This window comes from Pteropus vampyrus, unplaced genomic scaffold, assembly GCF_000151845.1.
Source record: "Pteropus vampyrus isolate Shadow unplaced genomic scaffold, Pvam_2.0 Scaffold244, whole genome shotgun sequence".
NCBI lineage: Eukaryota > Metazoa > Chordata > Mammalia > Chiroptera > Pteropodidae > Pteropus > Pteropus vampyrus.
The window spans coordinates 5095902-5122312 of record NW_011889025.1 but is presented as its reverse complement, the minus strand read 5'-3'; the positions used below and the strand labels follow the sequence as shown (position 1 = coordinate 5122312).

Sequence of the window (26411 nt, the reverse complement as noted above, 5' to 3'; positions counted from 1 at the left end):
GGAGTACTTGACTCATGGTGGACACACGTGGATGTGTCTTGGGCCGTGAGTTGTGGAGACAGAGTTTCTGGGACTCCTCTGGGTGGAGTGACCTCTGTTATCCAGTTTGATGATGACTCAGCTATGATGGCACTGTATTCACACACTGAGAAGATAGAGGGCTCAACAGAGGAACAGAGGATCCCACCGGCACTTCTGCCCAGGAGAGAGCCTCATCTCCGGCCCTCACTCCAACAACTCAGTGTTCCCCTATAAGCCCCTGGTTCCCCTCGAGAAGCCTATCTGGCTCTGGTGCTTAGAGCAAGCAGGTCAGTCACTGAGAGAGTCCGCTTGCAGACACAGCCCCTTTCAGAGGCGTCTGCAGCTGCTGCAGCCTCTGTCCTATTCAGCCGCTCTTTCCTGGCATCCTTGCATCTTCGCCCCCTCCTTCCTTCTATCCATTGCAGGTTGATTAATTATTTCTTTCCCTAGTTGTAGTGCTTTTGTTTATCTAGATCCTAGATGACTTTCCTTGCTGTTTGCTCCATGTTTCTGTCACAACTTTGATTTATTCACAAGAGGGATGAACAAAACCTCTATCATTCTCGCCATTTTTCTCCTTTCACTATATACACTTTTAAACTTAAAATGAGAATAAATGCAAAAATCTTAAATAAAATACTATCAAAATAAGTCAATAATATAGATAAAAGTAACACCCCATTACCAAATGATACTTGTTCTAATAATGCAAGATTAATTACTATTTAAAAATTTATATAATTTACTATACTAACAGGAGAAAGGAAGAAATAAATCCTATAATAATTCCAATAAATGCACAAAAATTATTTGATAAAATTTACAACTCTTTAATGATAAAATTCTCAGCAAATATAGAATAAAAGAGAATTTCCATAATCTGGTGAAAGGTGTTTCACAAAATCTACAACTAACAAACGTCATACTTAATGTTGAAATATTAAACACTTATCTACTATTCTATTCAGGAGAAAGAAAAAGATGTCCATTATCTCCACTTTTGTTAAATACTTTTTTGCTAGTCATTTCAATGCAATAACACAAGAACAATAAATTAAAGAACACATTAGGATAGGAAAAGAAGAAATAAATTTGCCATCATAACATTACTGGATATGTAGAAAATGTCAATGAATCTGTAAATTAATCTTAGAAATCCTAAGTAAATTTAACCAGATATCTTGATACAGAGTAAATACACAGAAATCAAATTTATTTCTATATACTATCCATAAACTTTTAGAAATAAGTTTTTAAATACCAATACTATTTACAATAGCATTCTATAAAATTAAATACCTAGGGATAAATCTAACAAAGTTGTGCAAGATCTCTAAACTGAAAACTATAAAATATATCAGAGCAATTAAGTAAGGCCCATGTAAATACAAAAGTATTTACTTGTACATATACTTATGTACATCGATTGGAAGCCAGAATATTGTTGAAATGTCAATTCTTACTTAACTGGTTTACAGATTCAATATAATCCTGAAGGGGGAAAAAACAGCATGTTTTGTTTGGGAGACTGACAAGATAATTTAGATTTTATATGAAAATGAAAAAGCCTTAGAATACCCTCAACAATTCTGACAAAGAGCATAATCGAAAGAATTATCTACTAGATATCAAGAATCAGTATAAACCTACAGTAATGAGGAAATTGTAATAGTGGTACAAAGACAGAATATTAGACCAATAAAAGAGAACATAGCCCAATAGAAACAACATACATAAGGTCAACTGATTTATGAGAATGATTCTATTCTAATTCAGTGGAGAAGAATAATATTTTTAACAAATGATGCAGAATCAATTAGATATCCACATGACAGAAAATCCAATTCCTAGCTCATTTCAGGTGTAAAAATTAAGTTGAAGTGGCTATTAGACCTAAATGTGAACGCTAAGATCATCAAGCTATTAGGAAAAAAAAAAAAAAACAAAAAAACAAAAAAACAAAAAAACAAAGCAAAACCAAAAACAGGGGTTCATTGTCTTGAACTTTGGATAGAATTTTTTTTCTTAAATTGGACACAAAAATTACTGGCTATTAAACACTGACAAATGTACTTGATTAAGAGAGTGAAAAGCTAAATGCAGACTTGGAGAGAATAGTTTGAATATACATATTTGGAAAAGAACTTGTGTAAAACATTTTAAAAAAACCCTCTAGAAACCAATAAAAAATACAGTAAAGTTGAAAAAAGGCAAGTGGCTAGAAAAGATACATCACAAAAAGATATAAGAGAGCACATCTAAATAAATAAAAAAACATAAGAAATAGTGTTCAACATTATGAGTCAATAGATACTGAGAAATACTGAATGATAAATACTGAAATGAAACTATCACTACACACTCACCAGAACACATTTAATTACTATTTTTTAAATTAAATTTATTGGATAACATTGGTTAATAAAATTAAATAGGTTTCAAGTGTACAATTCAATAAAACATTATGTGTATATTGCATTGTGTGTTCACCATCCCAAAGTTAAATCTCTTTCTGTCACCATATATTTGACCCCCATTACCCTTATTTGCCTTCCTTCTCCCCGCTTTCCCTTTGGTAAACACTGAACTGGTGTCTGCATCTATGAGTTTTTGTTTGTTTTGTTTATTTGTTCTTCCAATTTTATATCCCACATATGAGTGAAATCATATGGTTCACAACTTTTTCTGACTTATTTTGCTTAGCATGTTAATCTCAAGATCCATCCATGTTGTCACAAATGGCAGTATTTCATCTTTTCTTATGGCTGAATAATACTCTATTGTATATCTGTATCAATCATTTTTATCCAATCATCTATTAAAAAACACTTTGGTAGTTTCCTTGTTTTGACCATGATGAAAAATTGTGCAATGGACATCGGGGTGCATATATCTTTATGGATAAATGTTTTCAAACTTTTGGGGTAGATACTCAGAAGAGGATTGCTGGGTCATATGGTAATTCTATTCTTAATATTTTGAGAAGCCTCTGACCTGTTTTCTATAGTGGCTGTACCAATAAACAATACTCCAAGTAAATGGCATCCAGAGAAAAGCAGGTGAAGCCATACTTATATCTGAAGAAACAGATATCAAAATAAAAAGCCTAATAAGAGAAAAGATAGACATTTCATAATTACAAAGTGGACCATACTTGAAGAAGACATAGCATTTATCAATATATACACTTCCAGTCGGGGAGCACTGAAATATTTAAAGTAACTATTAACAGAACTAAGGAAAGAAACTCACAAAAACACAATTATAGTAGAGTACCTAAATACCCCACTGTTGGATATGGACAGATCATCCAAACAGGAAATCAGTAAGGAAATAACATCCTTAAATGACACATTATACCAATAGGATATCATTGACATTTACAGAGCTTTTCATCCCAAAATTGCAGCTTATGCATTCTTCTCTAGTGCACATGGAACATTCTTGAGGATAGACCATATGTTGGCACACAAAACTAACCTTAGAAAATTTAAGAAGATTGAAATCATACTAAGCATATTCTCCAACCATGATGCTTTTAAACTGGAGATCAACTGCAAAAAGAAAGCAGAAAAAATCATAAATATGTGGAGATAAAGTAACATATTACTAAAAAATGCCTGGGTCAAAGAAGAAATAAAAGGAGAAATCAAAAGATACATAGACACAAACAAGAATGAAAATACAACATATCAAAACTTTTGGGATATAGCAAAAGCAGTAATAAGAAGAAAGTTCATATCATTATATGCCTATCTCAAGAAACAACAAAGATTCTAAATAAACAACCTAACACATCATCTTAAAAAACTAGAAAAACAAATGAAACCCAAAGTTAGCAGAAAGAAGGAAATAATCAAATTAGAACAGAATTAAATGAAATTGAAAACGAAAAGACAATAGAAAAAAATAATGCAACACAGAGCTGGTTTTTTGAAAAGATCAATAAAATCGACAAACCCCTGGCTACATACGGGAATTCTAGGAAAGACTATATGCCACCAAGTTCAATAACTTAGAAGAAATGGACTAGTTCTTAGAAATATACAACCTTCCAGGACTGAATCATGAAGAACTGGAAAATCTAAATAGACCAATCAACAGTATGGAAATTGAAACAGTCATTCAACCCCCCCCCCCCCCCCCCCCCAAAAAAAAGTCAACGTCCAGGACCAGAAAACTTCACTAGTGAATTCTACCAAACTTTAAAAGATGATTTAATGTCTGTTCTTCTTAAACTCTTCAAAAAACAGAAGAAGAAACAATGTTTCTTAACTCATTTTATATGGCCAACATTAATCTGATACTTAAACTTGGTAAGGATAACATAAGAAAAGAAAACTACATTCTAATGTTTGTGATGAATGCAGATGTAAAAATCTTAAACAAAATACTAGCAAATCAAATATATTTAATTATTAAAACTAGTGTTTTGCAATCTGTGGCTCATGGACCAAATCTGGTCTGCAGCCAGTTTTGTGGATTAAGAATTTTTTTACACTTTTAAAAGGTGAGAAAAATTATATGCAACCGAGATTATATGTGGCTCCAAAATATTTACTGCCTGGCCCTAATAGAAAGCATATGTTTGTTCCAAATCAAGTGCTAATTTTTGGCAATTTTTTTTTTTTTTTTTACATTTCTTGCATTACATTTCTTTAATCTCTAATATGGTTGATGGTTTTGTGGATGGATAACAGCAGTTTGGAAAAATCTTAGACAGTATATACTATAGAACTTGAAAATGATTCTCAGATTTCTCTTTTGGGTATAAGTACAACAGAAATAAATGTTTTTAGCCATCAAAAAACATCAACACTTAGTTCTTTGCAACTTTATAATAGTCAAACACTGGAAACAAACCAAATGTTTATCAACATTAAGAAGGTAAATTTAGTTTTGTATATTTATACAATGGAACACTGTGGCACTGAAAAAGAACCAACTACTAATAAATGCAACAACCTAGATGGATCATATTGAAGCAGTATTGATTGAAAGAAGTCAGACTCAAAAGAACACATAAAAGAGTAAATATTATGTGTTTCCATTTATATGATGTTCCAAAACAGGCAAAACTAATCTGAAGTTACAGAAGTCAGAATAGTGGCAATCCATAAGTGATTACTGACAGACAGGGGGGCATAGATATTCCTCCAGATATTTGGAATGTTCTGTATCTTTTACTGTGTTGTCATTACAGTGGTGTAAATACATCTGTAAAAGCTCATCAATCTATAAACTTAAGATGTATGCACTTTATTGTACATGTTACACTTAAAATTAAAAGAGGTTTAAAATTCACAGATACCCTGAATTCTATTCACAGACACTAGAACACAGACATATTCACAGAGGTTAGAACTACTGGCCTAAGACGAAAATGATATAAACAATGTTTTCGAAAGATGAGATAGAGAAGATATTTTGAGGGCATTGGTTGAGTTTGTGAAACATGGCTATTAATGAGTCATGAAGTTGGGCAAAAATTCCTTAAAGACATGCCTTATTGGGTGTCCAAATAACTAAACCACTAATATGGTAGAGAATTTTGTGTAGCAACACAAAATGACCCTGGATAAAGAAGAAGGATGAGCCAACATGCAAGAGAAAGATGATTAAGAAGTCAAACAAAGTAGAAAACAAAGAAGGCACAGAGAAATGCTAAAAAAGCAATGTCTGAAAAAATTCTGTGTGTGAACATGAAGATTTGGAGAAGAATTTTAATTCTTGTTTTCATGGGTGTACCTAGATCTTAAGGAAGTGAACATGTGTCTTGGATATGGCAAGAACCATCTCTTCCACTGAGAAAGGTGAGGAGGTGTGGATGTAGAAAAGATTAATAATAAAGGCTTAAACTAAGAAAGCAATTGAAAGAATGGAGAGGATGAAATGTTAGAAATATTAAGGGAAAATATTAAGGACGGGTTGTGTAGATGGCTTAGAGGAGAAAAATAAGGCATCTAAAATAATTCTCAGTTTTCTTTTGGGGTAAATGGGAGATGATGTTCACTTGAGAAACAAAAATATAGCAGGAAAAATGGAGATGGAGAAAGGTGATGAGTTCAGTCTTGGTGAGTTGGCATTTGAGATATGTATCCAACCTCTCTATACCCAATTTAAGCTAGAGATATACATATAATCTAGTTAGAAATAAATAGAAATATTTATTTAATAGTTATCAGCAGATAGATTTTAGTTATTTTCTGTGGATGAAATAAACCAGGGAAACTGTATAAGCAATTGGAAAGAACAGAATCCTGGGGAAGAGTGAGAGTAAAGAAGAAAACATAGAAAATTATTAGGAGCAGATGGGAAGATAGGAGAAAAGAAAACCTAAGAAAAATGATGTCTATAGCTTGCAGAGGAAGAGAGAATTATGAGAAAAGCATCCTCAACTGCTTTAAATGCTGCAGATGGAGCAAGAGTTGGAAACATAGCTCTTAAATTATGGTCCATAGATACTAGGGTGTTTCTACAAGTCTTTCGATGGTTTTGTGAAGTTAAAACTACTTCCATAATAATATTAATGTTTTACTTGCTGTTTTTACTGAGCTTACATTTTTATTGGTGGTGCAAAATAATAGTTGATAAAACTGCTTGTGCCTCAGCATGCACCAGGCTAGTGACACCAATTACACAAGCAGTCATTGGATCGTTTACCACCACACTTTCAGGAAAAATAAATGGCCAGTTTTACTTAATGTCTTTGATGAAGCAGTAAAAAATAATTGTATTACATTTTGACTGTTTTAATAATCCATGTGGTGAGATGGAAGTATACATAGAGCATTTGTGCTGTATTCTGATATATAAGATGTTTGCTTTGAGCATAAGCACTCATACAGTTGTTGGAGTTGGAAGGTAAACTAGCCCCATTTTTCATGGAATAATGTTTTTACTTGAAAGAGTGACCTCCGGAAACACTTGCATTACTCATATTTAGATATTTTGCAGATATTTTCTCAAAAATGAATGAGTGAACCTGTCATGTCAGGGACAAAACAGATGGCATTTGCTGCTAATAATAAAATTTAAACTTTCAAGTGAATATTGAAATTTTGGAAAACTCATATCTATTCCCGAGAGTGTGACATTTTCCAATATTTAGAGACTTTTCTGATAAGATTGGTAGGGATTATTAATGCATGGGATTTTTTTGATATTGTTTTAACATTTGGAAAATCTGCGCAACTCAGAGAACAAATATTTTCCAAATGACCTATGCTTGATGTTACAAAATAAAGTATGACTAAAACATCTATTCAGAGTTCAAGAAGACTAGTGGAATTTAAATTAATGGCATATGACACATTCAGTGATATGATTTGCGATTTCACATTCCAACTAAACTGAAGAAACTACCACCTGCTGAATTTTTGTGCAGTATCAAAGAAGAATGTTCACTAGTATCCAAAAACATTATTAAAATACTTTCCTATATGAGGATATATGTTTTCTTCACATAATTCGACTAAAGCATCTCATTGCAACAGATTAGATGCGAAAGCAGAGCAGTGATGTGAATCTAGCTATCTTCTATAAAGCCAGATGATAAAGAAATTTTTCTGTTTATCCTTATAATTGCTTCCATTTTTGATTTAGTAATGTTGTGTCCATATCATCACATATATACAGGTTTATTACATTATTAGCATCGTATGGCATTCAAAATGAATTAAATATTTCATTATAAAATAACCTCTTTTAAAAAATAATTATTTTTTGCTGAAAAGTCTATTCTCACAGATTACTAATATAGTTACACAATCTGTGTATTGGTTAGTGTTTATGTAGAGTACCTTTTTTATCTCTTACTTTTCTTATTGATATGTCTCATATAAACAAATATTTGGATTATGTTTTTAAATTCTATCTGACAGATTTAGAATATTTAGTTCCATTTACAATGAATACAAGTATGGATATCAGCAGACTATCAAAAAACATGACTTTGAACTGCATAGGTCCACTTATACATGGAACTTTTCAATAAATACACTGGAAAAATATTTTAGAGATTTGGGATATTTGAAAAAAGTCGCAAATGAACTGCATAGTATGGAAATTTCAAAAAATAAGGAAAAAGGTATTTCATGAATGCATAAAATATATGTAGAGACTAGTCTATTTTATCATTTGCTACCATAACATACACACAAATATATTATAAAAAGTTAAAATTTACCAAAATTATGCACACACTTACAGACTGTACATGGTGCCATTTGTAGTGGAGAAAAGGTGAACAAACTTAAGGATGCATTATTAAATCATAACTGCATAAAATTAACTATAGTACACACTGTATGACTGTAATAATTTTGTAGTTACCTCCTGTTACTATTGTGATGAACTCAAATGTTGCCAGTATCTCCTTAAAATGCCATATGATGCTAATCATTTCTGCATGAGCAATTCACCTCCTTAATAAATTGCACATCACAGTAAAAAGTGGTCTCACAATTCTTGCATATTTTTCACCATGTTTCATGCAATACCATAAACCCATATGAAGTACCACTAGTGATACTGGAAGTGCTCCCAAGAAGCAAAGTCATGACATTACAAGAAAAGGTTGAACTGCTTGATATGTACCAAAGATTGAGGTCTGCAGCTACAGTTGCCAGCCATTTCAAGATAAATGAATCTAGTGTAAGGACCATTTTTTAAAAAGAAAAGAAAATTCATAAAGCCATTGCTACTAATCCCCAAAATTTGAAGGGAAAAGATAAATACCAGCTGCTAGTCTTTTGGTTGCATAACAAGAAAAACTGGACAATGAGAACCCTTTTTCTGGATTGGTTCCATTGATTAGTCCCTGAAGTCAGGAAGTACCTTACCAATAAGGGGCGGCCTTTTCAAGTTTTTTTTTTAATATTGAACAATGCCCTTGGCCACCCAGAACCATATGAGTTCAACACCAAAGTCATCAAAGTGATCTACTTGCCCCTAAACATGTCTCTAATTCAGCTGCTAGATTAGGGGGTCATAAGGACCTTTAAGACTTACTATACATGATATTCCATGGAAAAGATTGTCAACACTATCAGAAATAATCCTGATAGAACATTAGGAAAGTCTGGAAGGATTACACCACTGAAGATGCTATCACAGTTATAGAAAAAGCTGTGAAAGCCATCAAGCCCCAAACAATTTCTGCTGTAGAAAACCGTGTCCAGGTGTTGCGCATGACTTCACAAGATTTACAACGGAGCATAAACATAGAAATAGTGAAAAAGATAGTGGATATGACAAAAAGGTGAGGGGTGAAGTGTTTCAAGGTATGGATCTTGGAAGAATTCAAGAGCTATTAGACACCACAGCAGAGGAATTAACAGGAGGTGACTTGATGAAGATGCATGCTTCCAAACCAGTGCCAGACGATGAGGAAGAAGACAGAAAAAAGCAGTACCAGATAAGTTATTAGACAATATGGCAGATAGGCTTTAATTATTCAAGACTTTTCAACTTTTTTTTATGACAGAAATCCTTCTACAAACGGACACTGAATCTAAAGCAAATGATGGAAGAAAGATTGGTACGGTATAGAAACATTTTTAGAGAAATGAAAAAGGAAAAAGTCAGTCCGAAATTATGATGTACTTCTATAAAGTTACACCAAATGTGCTTGCCTTTTCTGCCTCCTTTTCCACCTCTTTCACCTCTTCTGCCTCTGCCATCACGGAGACAGCAAGACCAACTCGATTCTTTTCTTCCTCTTCCTCAGTATACTCAACATGAAGATGACAAAGATGAAGACTTTTACGATAATCCAATTCCACTAAATGAATAGTAAATAATCATTGGGCTGTGCAGTTAAACTTGTATGTTGTATTATGAGTGTCTTTATGTGAAAATCTAATAATTTAATGCAAAAACTTTAAGAGTTGCTTTTGTATCATCATCATCATCGTTGCCTAAGTAATCACTATGTAGAGCACTGTGTACAAGACTTGTGACTGACATTTAATATAAAATTAATAATATGTTAATTTTCTTATTGTTTTATAACTTCACTTTCAAAGAATTACATTACCATAAAATACACCTCTCGTAATTAGATAAAGAGCGTATTAGCCTATCATCACAGGTAAGTGGTTCTAAAAGATGAAATAGTGTTTCTGATACCGTATTATGAATATGACTGTAATACTGTATGCCATAAAAATTTTATAATGATTCATTCATTAATGAATAGGTTAAGCTACCATAAAGCAATCATGCTAGGTTATCAATTATGCTAGATTATCATAAAGCAATCATATTGTTGCTTCTTCATAATTAATGCATGAATGATTATAGCTATAAATAAATATGAATTTATTTTACACATTATCTTTTCATTGTTGATGTCTAGTATTAGTTATCCATATAACATCTACATTGTTTTGTGTCATGTATGATAATATTGATGTAGGTACTAACAAAGATGATTCATCTTATAAACATATTACATAAACTTTCAGTATCAATAAATACAGTACTGTTAATATATTTTTCTTCCTTACGACTTTCTTAATAGCATTTTTTCTCTAGCTTACTTTGTTGTAAGAATATAGTGTATAATACATTTAACATACAAAATATGTGTTAATCAACTGTTTATATTATCGGGAAAGTCAATATTAGGCTATTAGTAGTTAAATTTTGGGGGTGTATAAAGTTATACATGGATTTTCAGTTACGGCGGGGGGAGTTGGTGTATCTAATTCTGCATTATTCAAGCATCAACTGTATTTGGTTTTATTTCTGTGATCTTAGTACGAGTTTTTATATTTTCCCATCTGATCTGTGTTCCTTTTTCTACCTTTTATTGCCTCCTTTTGGATTTGTTTTATTATACTCTAATATTCCTCTGTAAATTTGAAAGTTAAACTTTCCTTTTATATTAGTGATTACCCAGAACATATGACAAATTATATACTATAGTCATCAAATCTTAATATTAAATATTTTAATCTTTCTCCTGAACAATGAAAAAGTTTACTTTCAATCCTTTTTACCTATATTGTTTTGTATATTTTAGTTCCATAAATATTTTGAGTTCCAGAAGACATTATTGTTGCTGTTTTATACAGACAATATTTATTCATATTTAACCACACAGTTATCATTTTCATTGCTCTTAATTGCTTCTGGCATCTTTCATGTCTTTTGTTTTAAAAACACCCTTTAGTATTTACTTAAGTTAGTTTGCTTTTGCCATGTTCTCTTAGTTTTTGCTTGTCTGATAATATCTTTATTTCATTTCAATTCTTGAGATATAATTTTTCTGAGTATATAGTTCTAATTTAGCATTCACTTTTTCATCAGCATATTAACTCTAATTTCAATATCTTCTAGCTTTCATTGTTGCTGTTGAAAAGACATTCATCCATCATATCGTTGCTCTATTGAAGTTAATCTTTTTTTTCCTTTAATGTTAATATTATTTTTTTTCTGCAATGTCACTGTGATAAGTCTAAATGTTGCTTGCTTTTGATTCATCCTGCTTGAAACCTGTTGAGCTTTCTAAACATGAGATTCAATGTCTTTCATCAATTCTAAAAGCCATTATTTCTTCAAATGTTGCTTTTCTGCCATTCTTTTCTCAACTTGTGGAACACTTCTCACTTTATATTATATGTTTACTGTCTTTTTACTCTCTCATCTCTCTTTTCTATTCTTCCAGCTTTTTTTTCTTCATTCATCACAATTTCTTCTAACTAACTTCCAGTAATGCTCTCTTTACCATGTCTAATCTTCCCTTGAGTTTTCATGTTAGGTTTTCATGTTAGATTCAATTTCTAGCTTTTCTTTATTTTTTTTTCAAATCTCAAATGTCATTCTTTATGTTTGCCGTTTCTTGCAGTTTCAGCTTGTAATTTCCTTGTCCACATTACAAATAGTTGTTTGAAGTCTATGTCAGGTAATTCAAATATCTTGAGTGTCTATAGGTTCATTTTTATTATCTTTCATTGTGATATATCTGGTTCATGCTGCCTTGTCTTTTCATATGTCTTTTTATCATTGTATTCTAGTTACTGAAATTAAAAATATTGAAATAAATAATTTAAAGCCTAGGATAATGTTTCTTTTTGTTTATTCCCCCAAAATTGCAAACATGAATAATATGAAATCACCTTAACCCAATTTCCAAACTTAAGATTTTTCTTACAGAGATGACTTGAACCAGTCCTGAATTCCATGTCAGGAGTGGTATAATCCTGATCCGCTCTTATTTATAATGTATAGGCCTTTGGGATCCAAAAAATAAGTTCAAGTTGGTTGACCCGTGCCAGGCTCTCTATTCCTACTTTGGTTCTCCTTTGTTCATGAGATTGTGAAACGAGCTTCTCAGCTGTCACATCCTCAGATCTGAAAACGCATCACTGGCAAATGATCCAAAAATCATAGTCACTTTTCTTGGATTTCTGTCTTTTTTCCTAAGTCCTTCACTATCTTACTAGTTTTTTCAAAGCTTACAGTATTTTTTTCCCTATATTTTTAGTTGTTTTTAGCACAGGAGTCATTCAAAATTACTCAATCTGTCATTATTAGAAGTGGATGTCCCTAATATCCTAAATTGACTTAGCCATGTATTTCTTTCGTAAACACCATAAGAATTGGTATTTTCAGATGAGCTTTTTGGAGTGGAGGAGGTAAAATCTGTGAGCCCTTGAATATGTAGGTCAAATTGTGTATATAGATTCACTTTTTTTTGTGGTGTATATTTCATTGCATTTTATCCAATAAAATATATGTCTATTCACCTACAATAGAATAATTTCAAAAGTTAAATAAATTTATTTTTTAGATAAACCCACAGTCAAAATCTTTAGAAGATATCAGTGAAGATTGTGTAGAGGTCTTGATCTTATAAACCCTACTGGAATCTTTTACAGAAACATAATTTTGAAGAGGAATTATTTAATGAGATAATAAATATAGGTTCCAACTGGAAGAGGAGAAAAGGAATATGATGGTTATAAAAGCCCTTACATTCTAATGGGTTAAATTTTGTGCATTGAATATTAGCATTTGTGGAGTTAATTCAAATAGCCCATCCACCGACACAGGAGGCAAAGAGGAGTGTTGGGTCAGCAGCCCCAACGAAGACAATGAACAAAGTGTTCTCTTGGCTGTGCTTGCCCCCAAGGACACTTTCCGTTGCTTCCATGGGTGCTATCTGATACTTTGGTCATTCCCATGGATATTGCTTCTCTGCTTTGCTCTAGGACAAGGCTGGTCCCTCTGCTCTAGGACACGGCTGGTCCCGCCCTCCCTAACACTAGCTAGGCAGCACATTTGGCTCTCATCCACGCGGGAAGACCCTTGTTTCCTGGGATGAAGCAATCTCCCTCCTATTTGCTCACATATAAAACAATGCCTGCTCTTGGCTGGCTGCCTTTTCCTGCAGCTCCAACCCAACAAGTGCTGAAGTCTCCTTGTACTGCAAGTAATAAACGGTATGTCTCACTCTGCTGGCCCTCTTGGTGGGTTTTTGGAATATCCAAGGCCCAGGTGCAGGTTTCTGGCCTGGAGCTCCTGTGTTACAGCATTGGTAAAGCATTTATGAATATCTGAAATATAAGCAATGAGATGATCATTTCTCTTTTTCAACCTCCCCTAAATCTTTGAAGAAATCACTATTTTTTTCCCTCTTTTTATATAACCAAAATCCAAGAAGCTATTTGAAAATGGAGGGGAATAGTATATTTTAGATTGACTAACAGCATAAATTTGGATATATTTACTGAAGAAGATATGGAAATAGAATAAAATATTAAGATTAATATTTTTGGATAGATTTATGTTTATAAGATTTAAATGCTATATTTTTTAAAAAAATTAGATATGCTGTGTATCTTTGTCATCTTCAAATTGTTTTAATATCTGAAAGGTTTTGTTTGTGTTGCAGAATTCATTGGCATATTGATGCATAAAATAATTTAGCAGCATAAATGAAAATTTTTCATTTAAATATTCATATACATCGCATTTTATTATTGTTAACCTAAATATTAGATAAATAGGTTAAGAATAATTATTAAATAGAAAAGTCCCGATTATACGCAAATGTTACCAGTCGACGTCTGTTCGTTGTTCACAGTACATAATCCGAAGATATTGAGCATAGCCGCTGCAATTCTAATGGCCAAGAAAGTTAATTACCTACAGAAATTGCCCAAACAATAGCAATCTTCATGATGGCCTTAGTCCGTGAATTGAAATGGCTATGCTCAATAGGATTACGTATTGCTACATACCGATCCAGCGAGATAGCGCAGAGGTGCATGATGGACGCCGTAGAAAATAAAACATCCAAAGAAATCCAGACGGGGCACAAATATCTAGGTAGTGGCCAGACATAATCTGAAAGAGAAGAGAGAGAAGATAAGACTATATTATTCAAATTATACTAACTTTAGTTTTAAATTTTAGTCTACTTATTTTGCCCCTCATAATATAAGCTCGTTAAAGAAGTGAAATTTGGGAAAGGTTTTCCATAGTAATGGTGATGACGATGATGATGATGGTCATACCTTCAGTGTTACATTATTTTTTATCAAGGTAAAACTTACAGAACATAAAATTAATCACTTTAAAGTATAAAATCCAGTGGTATTTAGTACATTCACAATATTAAGCAACCATTATCACTTTCTAGTTCCAAAACATTTCACCTTTCAGAAAGGAAACCACTACCCACTATGCAGTCACTCCCCATTTTTCACTCCCCCAACCTCTGATAATCTCTAATCTGCTTTTTTGTCTCTGGATTTAGCTAATCTTGATATTTCATATAAATGGAATCATAAAATAGGTGACCTTTTGTGTCTGGCTTCTTTCATTTAGCATTCTCTTTTGAGGTTCATCTATTTTGTAGCTTGTATCAATATTTAACCCTTTTCATGGCTAATGCCCTTATCAGTTGAGATATTTTCGATGACTTTGTAAATGCAATTGATTTCTTAATTTACTTTATGGATTGTTCATTGCTGGTGTAGAACTATAACTGGTTTCCATGTGTTAATCTTGTATTCTGCAGCTTTGCTAAATTTATTTATTAGATCTATTTTTTTGTGCGTGAGTGAATTCTATAGGATTTTCCCTATATAAGATCATGTCATCTGCGAAAAGATAATTTTTTCTTTAACCAATTTTTCTCTGCCTTTTATTTTTTTTTTCTGCTTAATTGCTCTAGATAGAATTTCCAGTACAACATTAAATGGAAACAGTAAAAGGAAGCATCCTGTTTTTTTCTTGATCTTAATGGAAAATATTTCATTCTTTCACGATTGAGTAGTATGTTAGCTGTGGGCTCTTCATAAATGACGTTTATCATGGTGAGCAAGTTTCCTTCTATGTCTGTTTGGTTGAATGTGTTTATCAAGAAAGAGTGATAGATTTTGTCAAATGCTTTTTCTGTATAAATAGAGATGATCACATTTTTTGTAACCTTCAATTTATTACTGTGATGCATTATATTATTTTTGAATTTCTTTTTCTTATTATATGTTGAACCACCCATGCATTCCTGGGATAAACCCCACTTGGTCATAGTGTATAATATGATGCTGGATTTAGTTGGCTAGTATTTTGTTGAGGATTTTTGCAACTACAGGCATAAGTGATATTGGTCTATAATTATCTTTTCTTGTGATGTCATTATTTGGCTTTAGTTTCTGGATAATGGTGGTCTCACAAAATAAGTTAGGAAATATTTCCTTATCCTTTGTTTTTTAGGAGTTGGAGAAGGATTGGTGTTAACCCTTCTTTAAATGTCTGGTAAAATTTGCCAGCGAAACTTTCTGGCCCTGGACTTTCTTTGTTAAAAGTTTTTCTGATTACTGATTCAATATCTTTATTGTTATAAATCTCATCATGTTCTCTATTTCTTCTTGATTCACTTTTGGTAGTTTGTGTGTTTCTAGGAATATGTTCATTTCATCCAGGTTTTCAGAATTATTGTTATAGAATTGTTCATTGTATTCTTTTATAATATTTTAATTTTTGTAAGATTGGTAATAATACTCCACTTTTTGATTTAATTTATAATTTTAGTGATTTGTGTCTTCTCGTTTTTTTTCTTAGTCACTCTAGTTAATGGTTTACTAAGTTTGTTTTCTTCTCAAAAAGCCAACTTTTGGTCTTAATTATCTTTGGTGTTTCTACTCTATATGTTATCTTCACTTTAATCTTTACTATTTCCTTTATTTTTCTAGTTTGGGTTAAGTTTGTTCTTTTCTAGCTTTTTAAATCTAAATTTAGGTTATTTCCCTCTGAGCACTGTTTTTGCTACATCCAATAAGTTTTGGTATGCTCTAGTGTTCCTATACCCTAATAATGAATTATCAGAAAAAGAAGTAAAAAAAAAATAATTCCTATTGCAACTGAAACAAACAAGCAAAAAATAAACTACCTAAGAATAAATTTAATGAACCATGTGAAGGAAGAATATAATGAAAACTTTAAGACTCTATTAAAAGAAATTGAAGAAGGTATAAAGAAATGGAAAGATATTCTGTATTCTTGGATTGAAAGAATCAACATTGTTGAAATGACCTTATTACCTAAAACATTATACAGATTTAATGCAATCCCCATCAAAATCCCACTGGCACTCCTTAAAGAAATAGAACAAAAAAATCACCAGATTTGTATGGAAGCACAAAAGACCCCCAAAGTCATCCTGAGAAGAAAGAATGAGGCTGGAGGCATCACTCTGCCCAACTTCAAATTATATTACATAGCAACAATAATCAAAATGGCATGATATTGGCATAAAAACAGACAGACCAGTGGAACAGAATCAAGAGTCCAGAAGTAACCTCATGTTTATACGGGCAAAAGCATACAGTGGAGAAAGGAAAGCCTCTTCAATGAATGGTGCTGAGAAAACTGGAAACCCACCCACAAAAGAATAAAACTAGACTGTTGTCTATCACCATACACCAAAATTAACTCAAAATGGAGTAAGGACCTGAATATGAGACCTGAAATAATAAAATGTATAGAAGAAAACATAGGAACTAAACTCAAGGACCTTGGACTTAAAGAGGATTTTATGAATTTGACCTCAAAAGCAAGAAAAATAAAAGCAAAAATAAATGAACGGGACTACATCAAACTAAAAAGCTTTTGCTCAGCAAAAGAAACCATCACCAAGGTAAAGAGACAACCATCCAAATGAGAAAATATATTTGAAAGCAACGCCTCCGATAAGGGCCTAATATTCAAAATATACAAAGAACTCATACAACTCAATAACAATAAAAAACAAACATTCTAATTAAAAAATGGACAGAGGAGTTGAACAGACACTTCTCTCAATAAGACATACAAATGGCCAAGAAATATGAAAAGATGCTCAACATCGCTACCTATTAGGGAAATGCAAATTGAAACCACAATGAGATACCATCTCACACCTGTTAGAATAGCTATTATCAACAGGACAGGTAACAACAAGTGTTGGAGAGGATGCGGAGAAAAAATAATCCTCATACACTGCTGGTGAGACTGCAAATTGGTACAGCCTCTATGGAAAACAGCTTGGAGTTTCCTCAAAAAACTAAAAATGGATCTACCATATGATCCAGCAATCCCTCTACTGGGTGCTTACCCCAAAGACTTGAAAACCCATATCCGAAAAGATGTTTGCACACTGATGTTCATAGCAGCATTATTCACAGTGGCCAGGACACGGAAGCAACCGAAGTGTCCTACGATAGATGATTGGATAAAGAAGTGGTGATACATATATACAATGGAATATCCCTAATATTCATCAGCCATAAGAGATGAAATATTGCCATTTTCAACAACATGTATGGACCTTGAGATAATCATGCTAAGCAAAATAAGCCAGACAGAAAAATTTGAGAATCACCTGATATCACTTATATGTGGGATATAAACCTAAAAGCAACAAATGAACTGGACAAACAAACAGAGACTAATGGACATGGATTATAGATTAGTGGTTACCAGAAGACGATAGGGAGAGGGGAGAGGGGATATATATATAATGTTGAATTTTACACCTGAAACTTACTGGATTTCCTTAACCAATGTCACCATAAAAATAAAAAATCCAGGTATAAAACAAATAAGTTAGAGGGATGTGATATACAGCATGAAGAATTTAGTCAGTAATATATTGATAGCATTGTATGTTGTCAGATGATTGCTGGACTTATCATGGTGATCATCTCTTTAGGTATATAAATGTTGAATAACTGGTGTACTCTTAAAACTAATAAAATATTGTATGTTAGTAATATTTTAATAAAAAATAAAAAGTCAAGCACAACTTTTTAAGAATTAGGTCTATATTATTCCCTCGGGCATTAACAACTTGTACCACGAGTGCAGGCTGTCATACTACAGTGAGCTGCTTACTAGAAGTTGTAGGGCATGGTAGCCAGGTAGTTAATATGCCATGGTGTTCTCTTTCTACAAAGCAGCTGCTTTTTTCTTCATCAAACCTTTCTTGTTTTAATTTTTTGCCTAGATTTCCTAGTTCTGTAAAAATGGTGACCATTTTTCCAGGTAATTTGTTGCTCTTGTGGAAGGAAGAACACTTTTCATGTAAATAACGTATTATTTAATTTACTTTGTTATTCATTTGCTTACTATGTGCTAAACAGTTTTTAAGTATTAGAAGTAAAGAATAATGAGTGGCAAAAGCTCATGTCGTTTCTACTTTTCCAGCTACCAGCTGAATTAGTTTCCATTTTGTTGATGATCTTTCGTGTAGCATTATTTCTGATTCTGAGTTGGTGTCGAGTTGGAAAAATACTCCAAATGAGTTGTTTTTAATATTGGTATTCTTAATGAAAATGTTCAGCTCCAAGTGCTGTTTCATATGTTAAATTTTTTTTTCAATTTGAGTTGACATTCAATATTATTTTATGTTAGTTTCAGGTGTATGGTACAGTGGTTAGATATTTATATAATTTATGAAGTGATCCTCCAATTAGCCTAGTACCCACCTGGCATCACACATAGTTATTACAATATTATTGTCTATATTGCCTATACTTTACCTTCCATACTTGTGACTATTTTGTAACTACCAATATGTACTTCTTAGGCCCTTCACATTTTTCTCCCAGCCATGCAACACTCCCCCATCTTTCAATCTCCAGTTTGTTCTATCTATGAGTCTGTTTTCTTTTATTTTGTTCCTTAGAATCCATACATAAGGGAAATCATATGGTATTTGTCATTCTCTGAGGAGATATATCAGAAAAAAACATAACTAAGAGCAATATCAGAGAGTTTACTGCCAATGTTTTCTTCAAAGAGTTTTATGGCTTTGTGTTTAACATTTAAATCTGTAATCTATTTTGTTTTTACTTGTACATGATATAAGAAGGTGATTCAGTTTCACTTTTTGCATGTATCTGTTCAGTTTTTCCAACACCATTTATTGACTAGACTGTCTGTACCCCATTGTATGTCCTGGGATCTCTATTCCATTGATCTATTTGTTTGTTTTATGCCAGCAACATGCTGTTTTGATTACTATAGCCTAGTAGTATACTTTGATATCAGGTAGAACGATACCTCCAACTTTGTTTTTCTTTCTCAAGATTGTGGCTATTCAAAGTCTTTTGTGATTCCATGCACATTTTAGGATTATTTGTTCTAGTTTCGTGAAAAGGTCATTGATATTTTGATAAGGATTGCATTGAGTCTGTAGATTGCTTTGGGTAGTACGGACATTTGAACAATGTTAATTATTCTTATCCATGAGCACAGTATGTTCTTTCATTTATTTGTATCTTTTTGAATTTCTTTCTTCAATGACTTATAATTTTCTGAGTATATGTCTTTTACCTTCTTAATAAATTTTATTCCTAGGTATTTTATTTATTTATTTAATATAATTGTAGTAGGAGTGTTTTTTTTTTCTTTCTGAAAGTTCATTATTGGTGTATAAAAACACAACCAATTTCTGAATATTAATTTTGTATCCTACTTTACCGAATTCGTTTATCAGTTCTAACAGATTTTGGGGGGAATATTTAGGTTTCTCTATAGATAGGATCATATCGTCTGCAAATAATGACAGTTTTACTTCTTCCTTTCTAATTTAGATGTCTTTTACTTCTTTTTCTTGTCTGATTGCCAGGGTTAGGACTTCCAATACTATGTTGTGAAAGTGGACATACTTGTATTGTTTCCGATCTTAAGGGAAACAATTTTAACCATTGATTATGATGCTAGCTGTGGGTTTATTATATATGGCTTTTATTATTTTGATGTATGTTCCCTCTATTCCCACTTTGTTGAGAGTTTTTATTATATAATTTTATGCTTGCCTTTGTCAAATGCTTTTTCTTCATTTATTAAGATGATCATATAATTTTTATTTTGTTTATATGGTGTACCACATCAATCGATAATAAAATATTTGTGAATTTCAAAATCTGGGTGTACTCAGCATAGTTCTCTGTTGCAAGTTTTCTTTGTGTGTGTGTGTGTGTGTGTGTGTGTGTGTGTGTGTGTGTCTATGTGTGTGTGTGTATGCACGCATGCACAAATATGTGAATGGCTTACCTTTTTCTGTTTTTTCTTATAGTAAGAGATTTTAGACTGTAAATAAACATTGTGAATATTGCATTGTTAAATTGTTGGATTCTGTTCTATTTCTCTAAAGAGTGTGGAGTTTTTGTTATTCTGACCATTACCTTGTTTAGACTCAAAATTTAATCTCTGGTTTTTTTTGGGGGGGTGGCATGTTAAAAGTCAGTTCTGCTTGTTTATCTTTTTAGATTCCTTCAATTATGACCCTGACATGCATGATTCAGAGGTCAACTAGAGATTTAGGCAGAGTTTATCGTTTCCCATTGAAGAACTTGTAGTTTCCTCTATTTATCTCTACCTTTCCTAGATGTTCTCTTACCTTTTGGTTTTGGGATTTCCTCAAACTGGGTCCTTACTTTATTTGAGCTACAAAACTGCAGGGGTTTTTCAGGGAACAGAGTTTTAACCACTTCACATGGTATAGACTGCATCTTCCTCTTAGGCTATAAACCTTGAAAATTGGAAACTCAATCATTGTTGTTCTCTTCTTCCAAGTCTTGAGACCCTCCAGAATCTCTCTGTTCTTCGTTTTTCTTCAATACCTTCAGATAGCTGTTTTCGTATTTTATTTAGAATTGATAGTTTTTATCTGTTGGAAAATTGGTTCAATAAAAGCTTATTTGGCCATATCAGAAGCAGAACAACCAATCATTGGAATGTAAACAGTAAACTAAAAAAAAATTAAAGACATGATTATAAATTCTTCTAAACAAAAAAATTATTATAAATGTTTGTTTCTGTCCATCATTTTGTTGTAATCTCCTCAAATTTTATTCATAATGGAGATTGATTGTGTTGAGGTTTGGGTATTCTTGAATTGTTTCACTTACAGAAATTACTTTTCCAATTACACTTCCAATGTGCAAATATCACCTGATTGTCATTATGTGAAGCATTCTTGTTGCCATAAACATTAGAATATAATACACATTAGGTCAATAATTGCCATCTGTTACATTTTTCCATTATTTTATCCATAATGCTTAAATCAATACATGACATGAAGTAGGCACTCAATAAATATTATTAAATGTATAAAAGAATATCTCCATCCAACAGATCATAACCTCATCTTAAACTTAAAGTCATCATACACCAACGTATATTCTTATTTGGGTACCTATTCATTTTGAAAGTCAATACAGTATCTGGTTAGTTCTTAGCAGTTACATGTTTAATAATGGCCAAAATGGAAATAGGTATTCTGCAGTATCTGTCATGTACCAAGCACAATATTAGGTACTTATTTTTTAGTTCTATTCCACACAATGAAAAATTCTGCAATGTAGTTTCTATTATTTTACAATGTGAGAAAAATGTGTCTCAGAAAGTCTAAGACTTGTTCAAGTTCACAGTGTGAGTAAAGAATCTTGGTACAAACCTGACATTTTTCCTGAACAAGAAGGTATCTCCTATCACCATAAACTATTTCTTATTAGACAATAAATACAATTGCTTTTGCAATAGGGGAAAACATTCTTTGTACAGGTTTATCTAAGATGTCTACTCCCAAACATATAAGGTTAAAAAAATCTAATGACAAAGTCAGTGAACAAGCACTTAAAGTAAAACTGTCCCAGAGATATCTATTTCAAAATGAATTAAATCATTAATTTCTAGATTAATTTCATAATCAAGAATAATTGCAAAAACTTTGTCTCAATTTCTGTAAGCCAAGTTTTTTTCAAACTTGACTGTTCCTAAGTATCAACTGAGAGTCTTATTAAAAATAGTCTTTCCTGGGCCTCACTATGGACCAATTAATTTAAAATGTTTAGTAGTTTATGAAAACTTAATGTATTTACATTTAGCTTTTTAAAAAGGCAAATGGAATTTTTGGTCAAGATGATGGAGTAGGTAAGTGCTATGCTTGCCTCCTCTCACAATTACATCAACATTACAACTAAACTACAGAGCAATCATCATTCAGAACCACCTGAATTCTAGCTGAATAGAATTCCTGCAACTGAGGACACACAGAAGAAGTAACATCAGACTGGAAGGAAGGATGGAGACATCAAAGGGGCTGGTCTCACATCTGCATGTGGCAGTTAAAAATTGAGAGGGATATCTTGGCTGCAGAGGTCCCCTTGGAAGTGAGGGCTCCTAGCCTCACTGGTTTCCAGTGGTTTCCATTGCCAGGAAGAGAAATCTCCACAACTTCTGGCTGTGAAAACTAGAGGTAATTGAGGCTAAGTTAGATAGAAGACTGCTGGAGTGTCAGATGTTTATCTTAAAAGGATAGTGAATGGACTTATTTATTGATGAATTAACTCACTCAGCTCCAGTGCTGGCGCAGCAGCTTGAAAGGCACCAAGACATACAGGAACACAATGAACTATCCAACATCAGGGTGAAGGCTATAGGGACAGCTTTCTTTCAAATAGAAGTGCTGGTCAAATCTATTGGTTCATTGTTGAGTCTACCCTCATCCCAGCATGCAGATGCATGGGGCTACTATATCTGGACCTCTGTTAACCAACCCAACACTGGTCGCCTTGCCCTGGTGATTCTCTGAGACCCCACCCCACACAAATTGCAGGCCCCCCCAAGCTGCTTCCAGTTGATGTATCATATAAACAATTTGTCTTGGATCAAGCAATGGACTTTTGTAAAATATCTCACAAAACCCAAACAGGCAGCATCAAGCCTTAGCATGCCCCATAACTCTTGCTGAGCAGCTCCAAGCCCAGTATTAGTGGAAGCAGGTCTTGATTTGCAGCTTGGCCTCTCAGGGTACCTCAAGCCCAGTGCAAGCGGTGGCCATCTGTGGATGGCTTGATGGCTCACGTCAGGTTGCTCTGGGCAGGGCACAAGCTGTGGTTAAACTTGGTCCACGGTGGGGCCTTTAACAGGATGTCCCAGGACCAGCACATCCAGTGGCCAGCTTCAGCCTAAGCCGTATCAGCACCCAAGGTCACAAGTAAGGACTACACACCCAAGGGACAACAGGGCAGGCACCAGAACCCTGGTAAAGCAAATTCTGCTCTGTAGGGCCAACCACTGCACAACAGCTCCGTCACTGGTCACAGCCAGTCATCACAACCAATTGGCCCAAGGGTCAAACCCTCCTATTAATGAACAAACAGCAACCAAGGCTCAACTACAAGAGGAGGGTGTACAAAACCCATACAAGAAATATACCTGGAGAATCCAGCTCAGGTGACCAAGGAAGACCATGCCACTGGTACTCACAGCACACCTACTTCATAAAGCCACTCTACTAAGACTGAGAGACAGAGGAGCCCTACCTAATACATAGAAACAAATGCAAGTAGGCAGCCAAAATGGGAAGACAAGAAAACATGACCCTAGTGAAAGATCAGAAAAAGCTCCAAAAAAAGAACTAAACAAAATGGAAACAAGCAATCTATCAGATGCCGAATTCAAAACACTGGATGCTCAAAGAACTTAAGGGAAGATTAGATGAACTCAGTGAAAGCTTTAACAAAGAGATAGAAAATATAAAAATGGAGGTATAAAACATAAAAAGAACCAGTCAGAAATGAAGAATTCTGAGTATCTGGCGGAAGATGGCTGACTGGGTAAAAGCAGCATTCACCTCCTCCCAGGTCCGCATTGAAATTACAACCAAATTATAAAATAATCAATGTGGAGAATCATTTGAAGTCCAGCTTATCGTAACACATACGTCTGATAATATAAAGTAGGAGCCACATCGAAGCCCGTAGGAGGGGCAAGGTTGTGAATTGGGCTGGACCCATTCCCACGGGTGGTTGGAGGATCACCGGGAGGAGAGCAAGGCTGCAGAGGCTCCCCTGAAGGAGAGGGGGTCCTGGCCTCATTTGGGGGCTCCCTAATGAAGGTGTCTCAGCCCAGAGAAGAGGAGATTTCAATAACTTTGACTATAAAAAACAGAGGGAATTCCAGCCATCTGGGTGAGATGGAGGGGACTGAAACATTAGATGCCCCTTTGAAGGACCCACGCACAGGCTTTCTGACCTGTGGACACTCACCCGGGACACTGGAGGTGGGTCAGAGGCTCGCTCTGGATTCATACTGAGAAAGTCTGCATTACCTGGCACCAGAAAGAGGGCTGATAGAGCAGCTACCACAATGCTTCAGTTTGGAATCCCTAATGGGTAATCTACAGACCATACCAGCTTGACTGTGCAGACTCCTCCCACAGGGCCATTAGGAAGCATTGGCCAGAGGGAATCAGCCTGCCCCACCCAACCTACGGATTGCCCAGGGCTTTTGTTGCTGGATGACTGCCAAGCCCTGCTCCAATTCAGAACCAAGCATTCCTAGCTGGCGGCCAGTGCTGTGAGCCGCATCAGGGTTCTGTGGGCCAGTCCCAGACAGCAGCTGATCTTGCTATGATCTGGGACTTTTACAGGAATGCTCAAGTGGTTACCGAAGTTACTGAGGCTGTATTGATCTGACTGCCATTGTCTCTCTTAGATCCGGCCACACCTTACCTACAAATTGCCCCAGGCGGCTCATTGATAGTGAACTGCCACTGTCCTGCCCCTATCCCTTGTCTCCCAATCCATACTGGCAACAAACTTTGGCTAGCATGGGGCAAGCACTGCACGGAAATCAGTTGCAGGCAGACCTCTGCTGCCTGTAAGAGTTGCAATATTGCATCTGGGGAGTGCAGGAGTCTGTGAGACTGCCCCAGATGGCAGCTGGTCTCACTGTGATCTGTGACTACAGTGGAAACACCCGGACACAGAAGTTGCAGCAAAACTGAGACTGTATTGGCCTGACGGCCCTTGTTTCCCTGAGATCCCACTACACCCTAGCCACAAAGTGCCTGCAGCCCATTGACAATCAGCTTACCCTGCCCTGCTTGCCTCTGGGGTTGCGCATTCTGCACAGGCAACAGACTTGGCTAGTGCAGTGAGCACATTTCAGGGAAAACAGTTGTGGGCAGACCACTTTTGCCTATATGAACTGCAATATCTCTTGAGGGGATTGCAGGAATATGTGGGACTGTCCTAGACATGAACTTGTCTCCATGTGATTTGTGACTACTGTGAATTGTGACTACAGAATTTGTGACTACAGAAATTGCAGAAAATTGAGGCTATTGGCCTGACGGCCCTTTACTCCCTGAGCTCCTGCCCCATCTAATACACAAAGTGCCCACCACAGGTTGATATGCAGCTGTCCCTGCCATGGGGTGGAGCATTCAGGCCCAAGGTGGGCAGCAGCTGACCTTGCTACAATTGGAAATTTGTGCAGGGAGCCACAGAGACAGCATGGGCATGTAAACTGACATTGCAGTGGCAGGGGGAAACTTAGTAAAGCCAGGAGACTCCCGGAGTCTCTGAACCACCCAACACAAGTATGAACCAGAGGCTCTTCCAGTTTCAGAGACTTACTGGCAACTGACAGGTCCAGCATAAGCAACAACCATCTGTGGACCACTTCATAGTTCCCACCGGATAGCCTTGAGCAATCAAATCAGCAGCTGATCTTGGTCTACTGGGGACCCCCTCCCAAAGGGCCACAAAACCAATGCTTCAGGAGGCTGGCACCAGACCACAAAAGAGCAACTACTGACTAGCCCCATTAGTGGTACACACAAAGGATGGTTGCAAAAAGTACATAAATCTGCTAGGGTAAATCTCACTTAGTGGGGTCAGCACTCACACAGCAACTCTTACCCTGTGAGTGCAGACTATTTTCACAATTAGTCAGCCTGATCGTTAATCCCATCCACTATGTAATAACAACAATAAAGGCTTGGCAATAACAGAAGATCACACACAACCCACAGAAAGATCACATCCAGAGCCCCCAACATAGGGGATCCAGGAGAGTGTGCCACTGAGACA

The 26411-nt window shown here is 34.7% G+C and overlaps 1 protein-coding gene across 1 annotated transcript in view; it reads right to left on the bottom strand.

The window, feature by feature from the left end:
- The window catches only part of HTR2C (5-hydroxytryptamine receptor 2C), a 200049-nt gene that overhangs the window by 69051 nt on the left and 104587 nt on the right, over positions 1-26411 (bottom strand). Inside the window, exon 3 of the mRNA XM_011374359.1 lies at positions 14179-14379. Within this exon, the coding sequence (XP_011372661.1) occupies positions 14179-14379 (201 nt within the window). The remainder of the gene's footprint in view (positions 1-14178; positions 14380-26411) is intronic.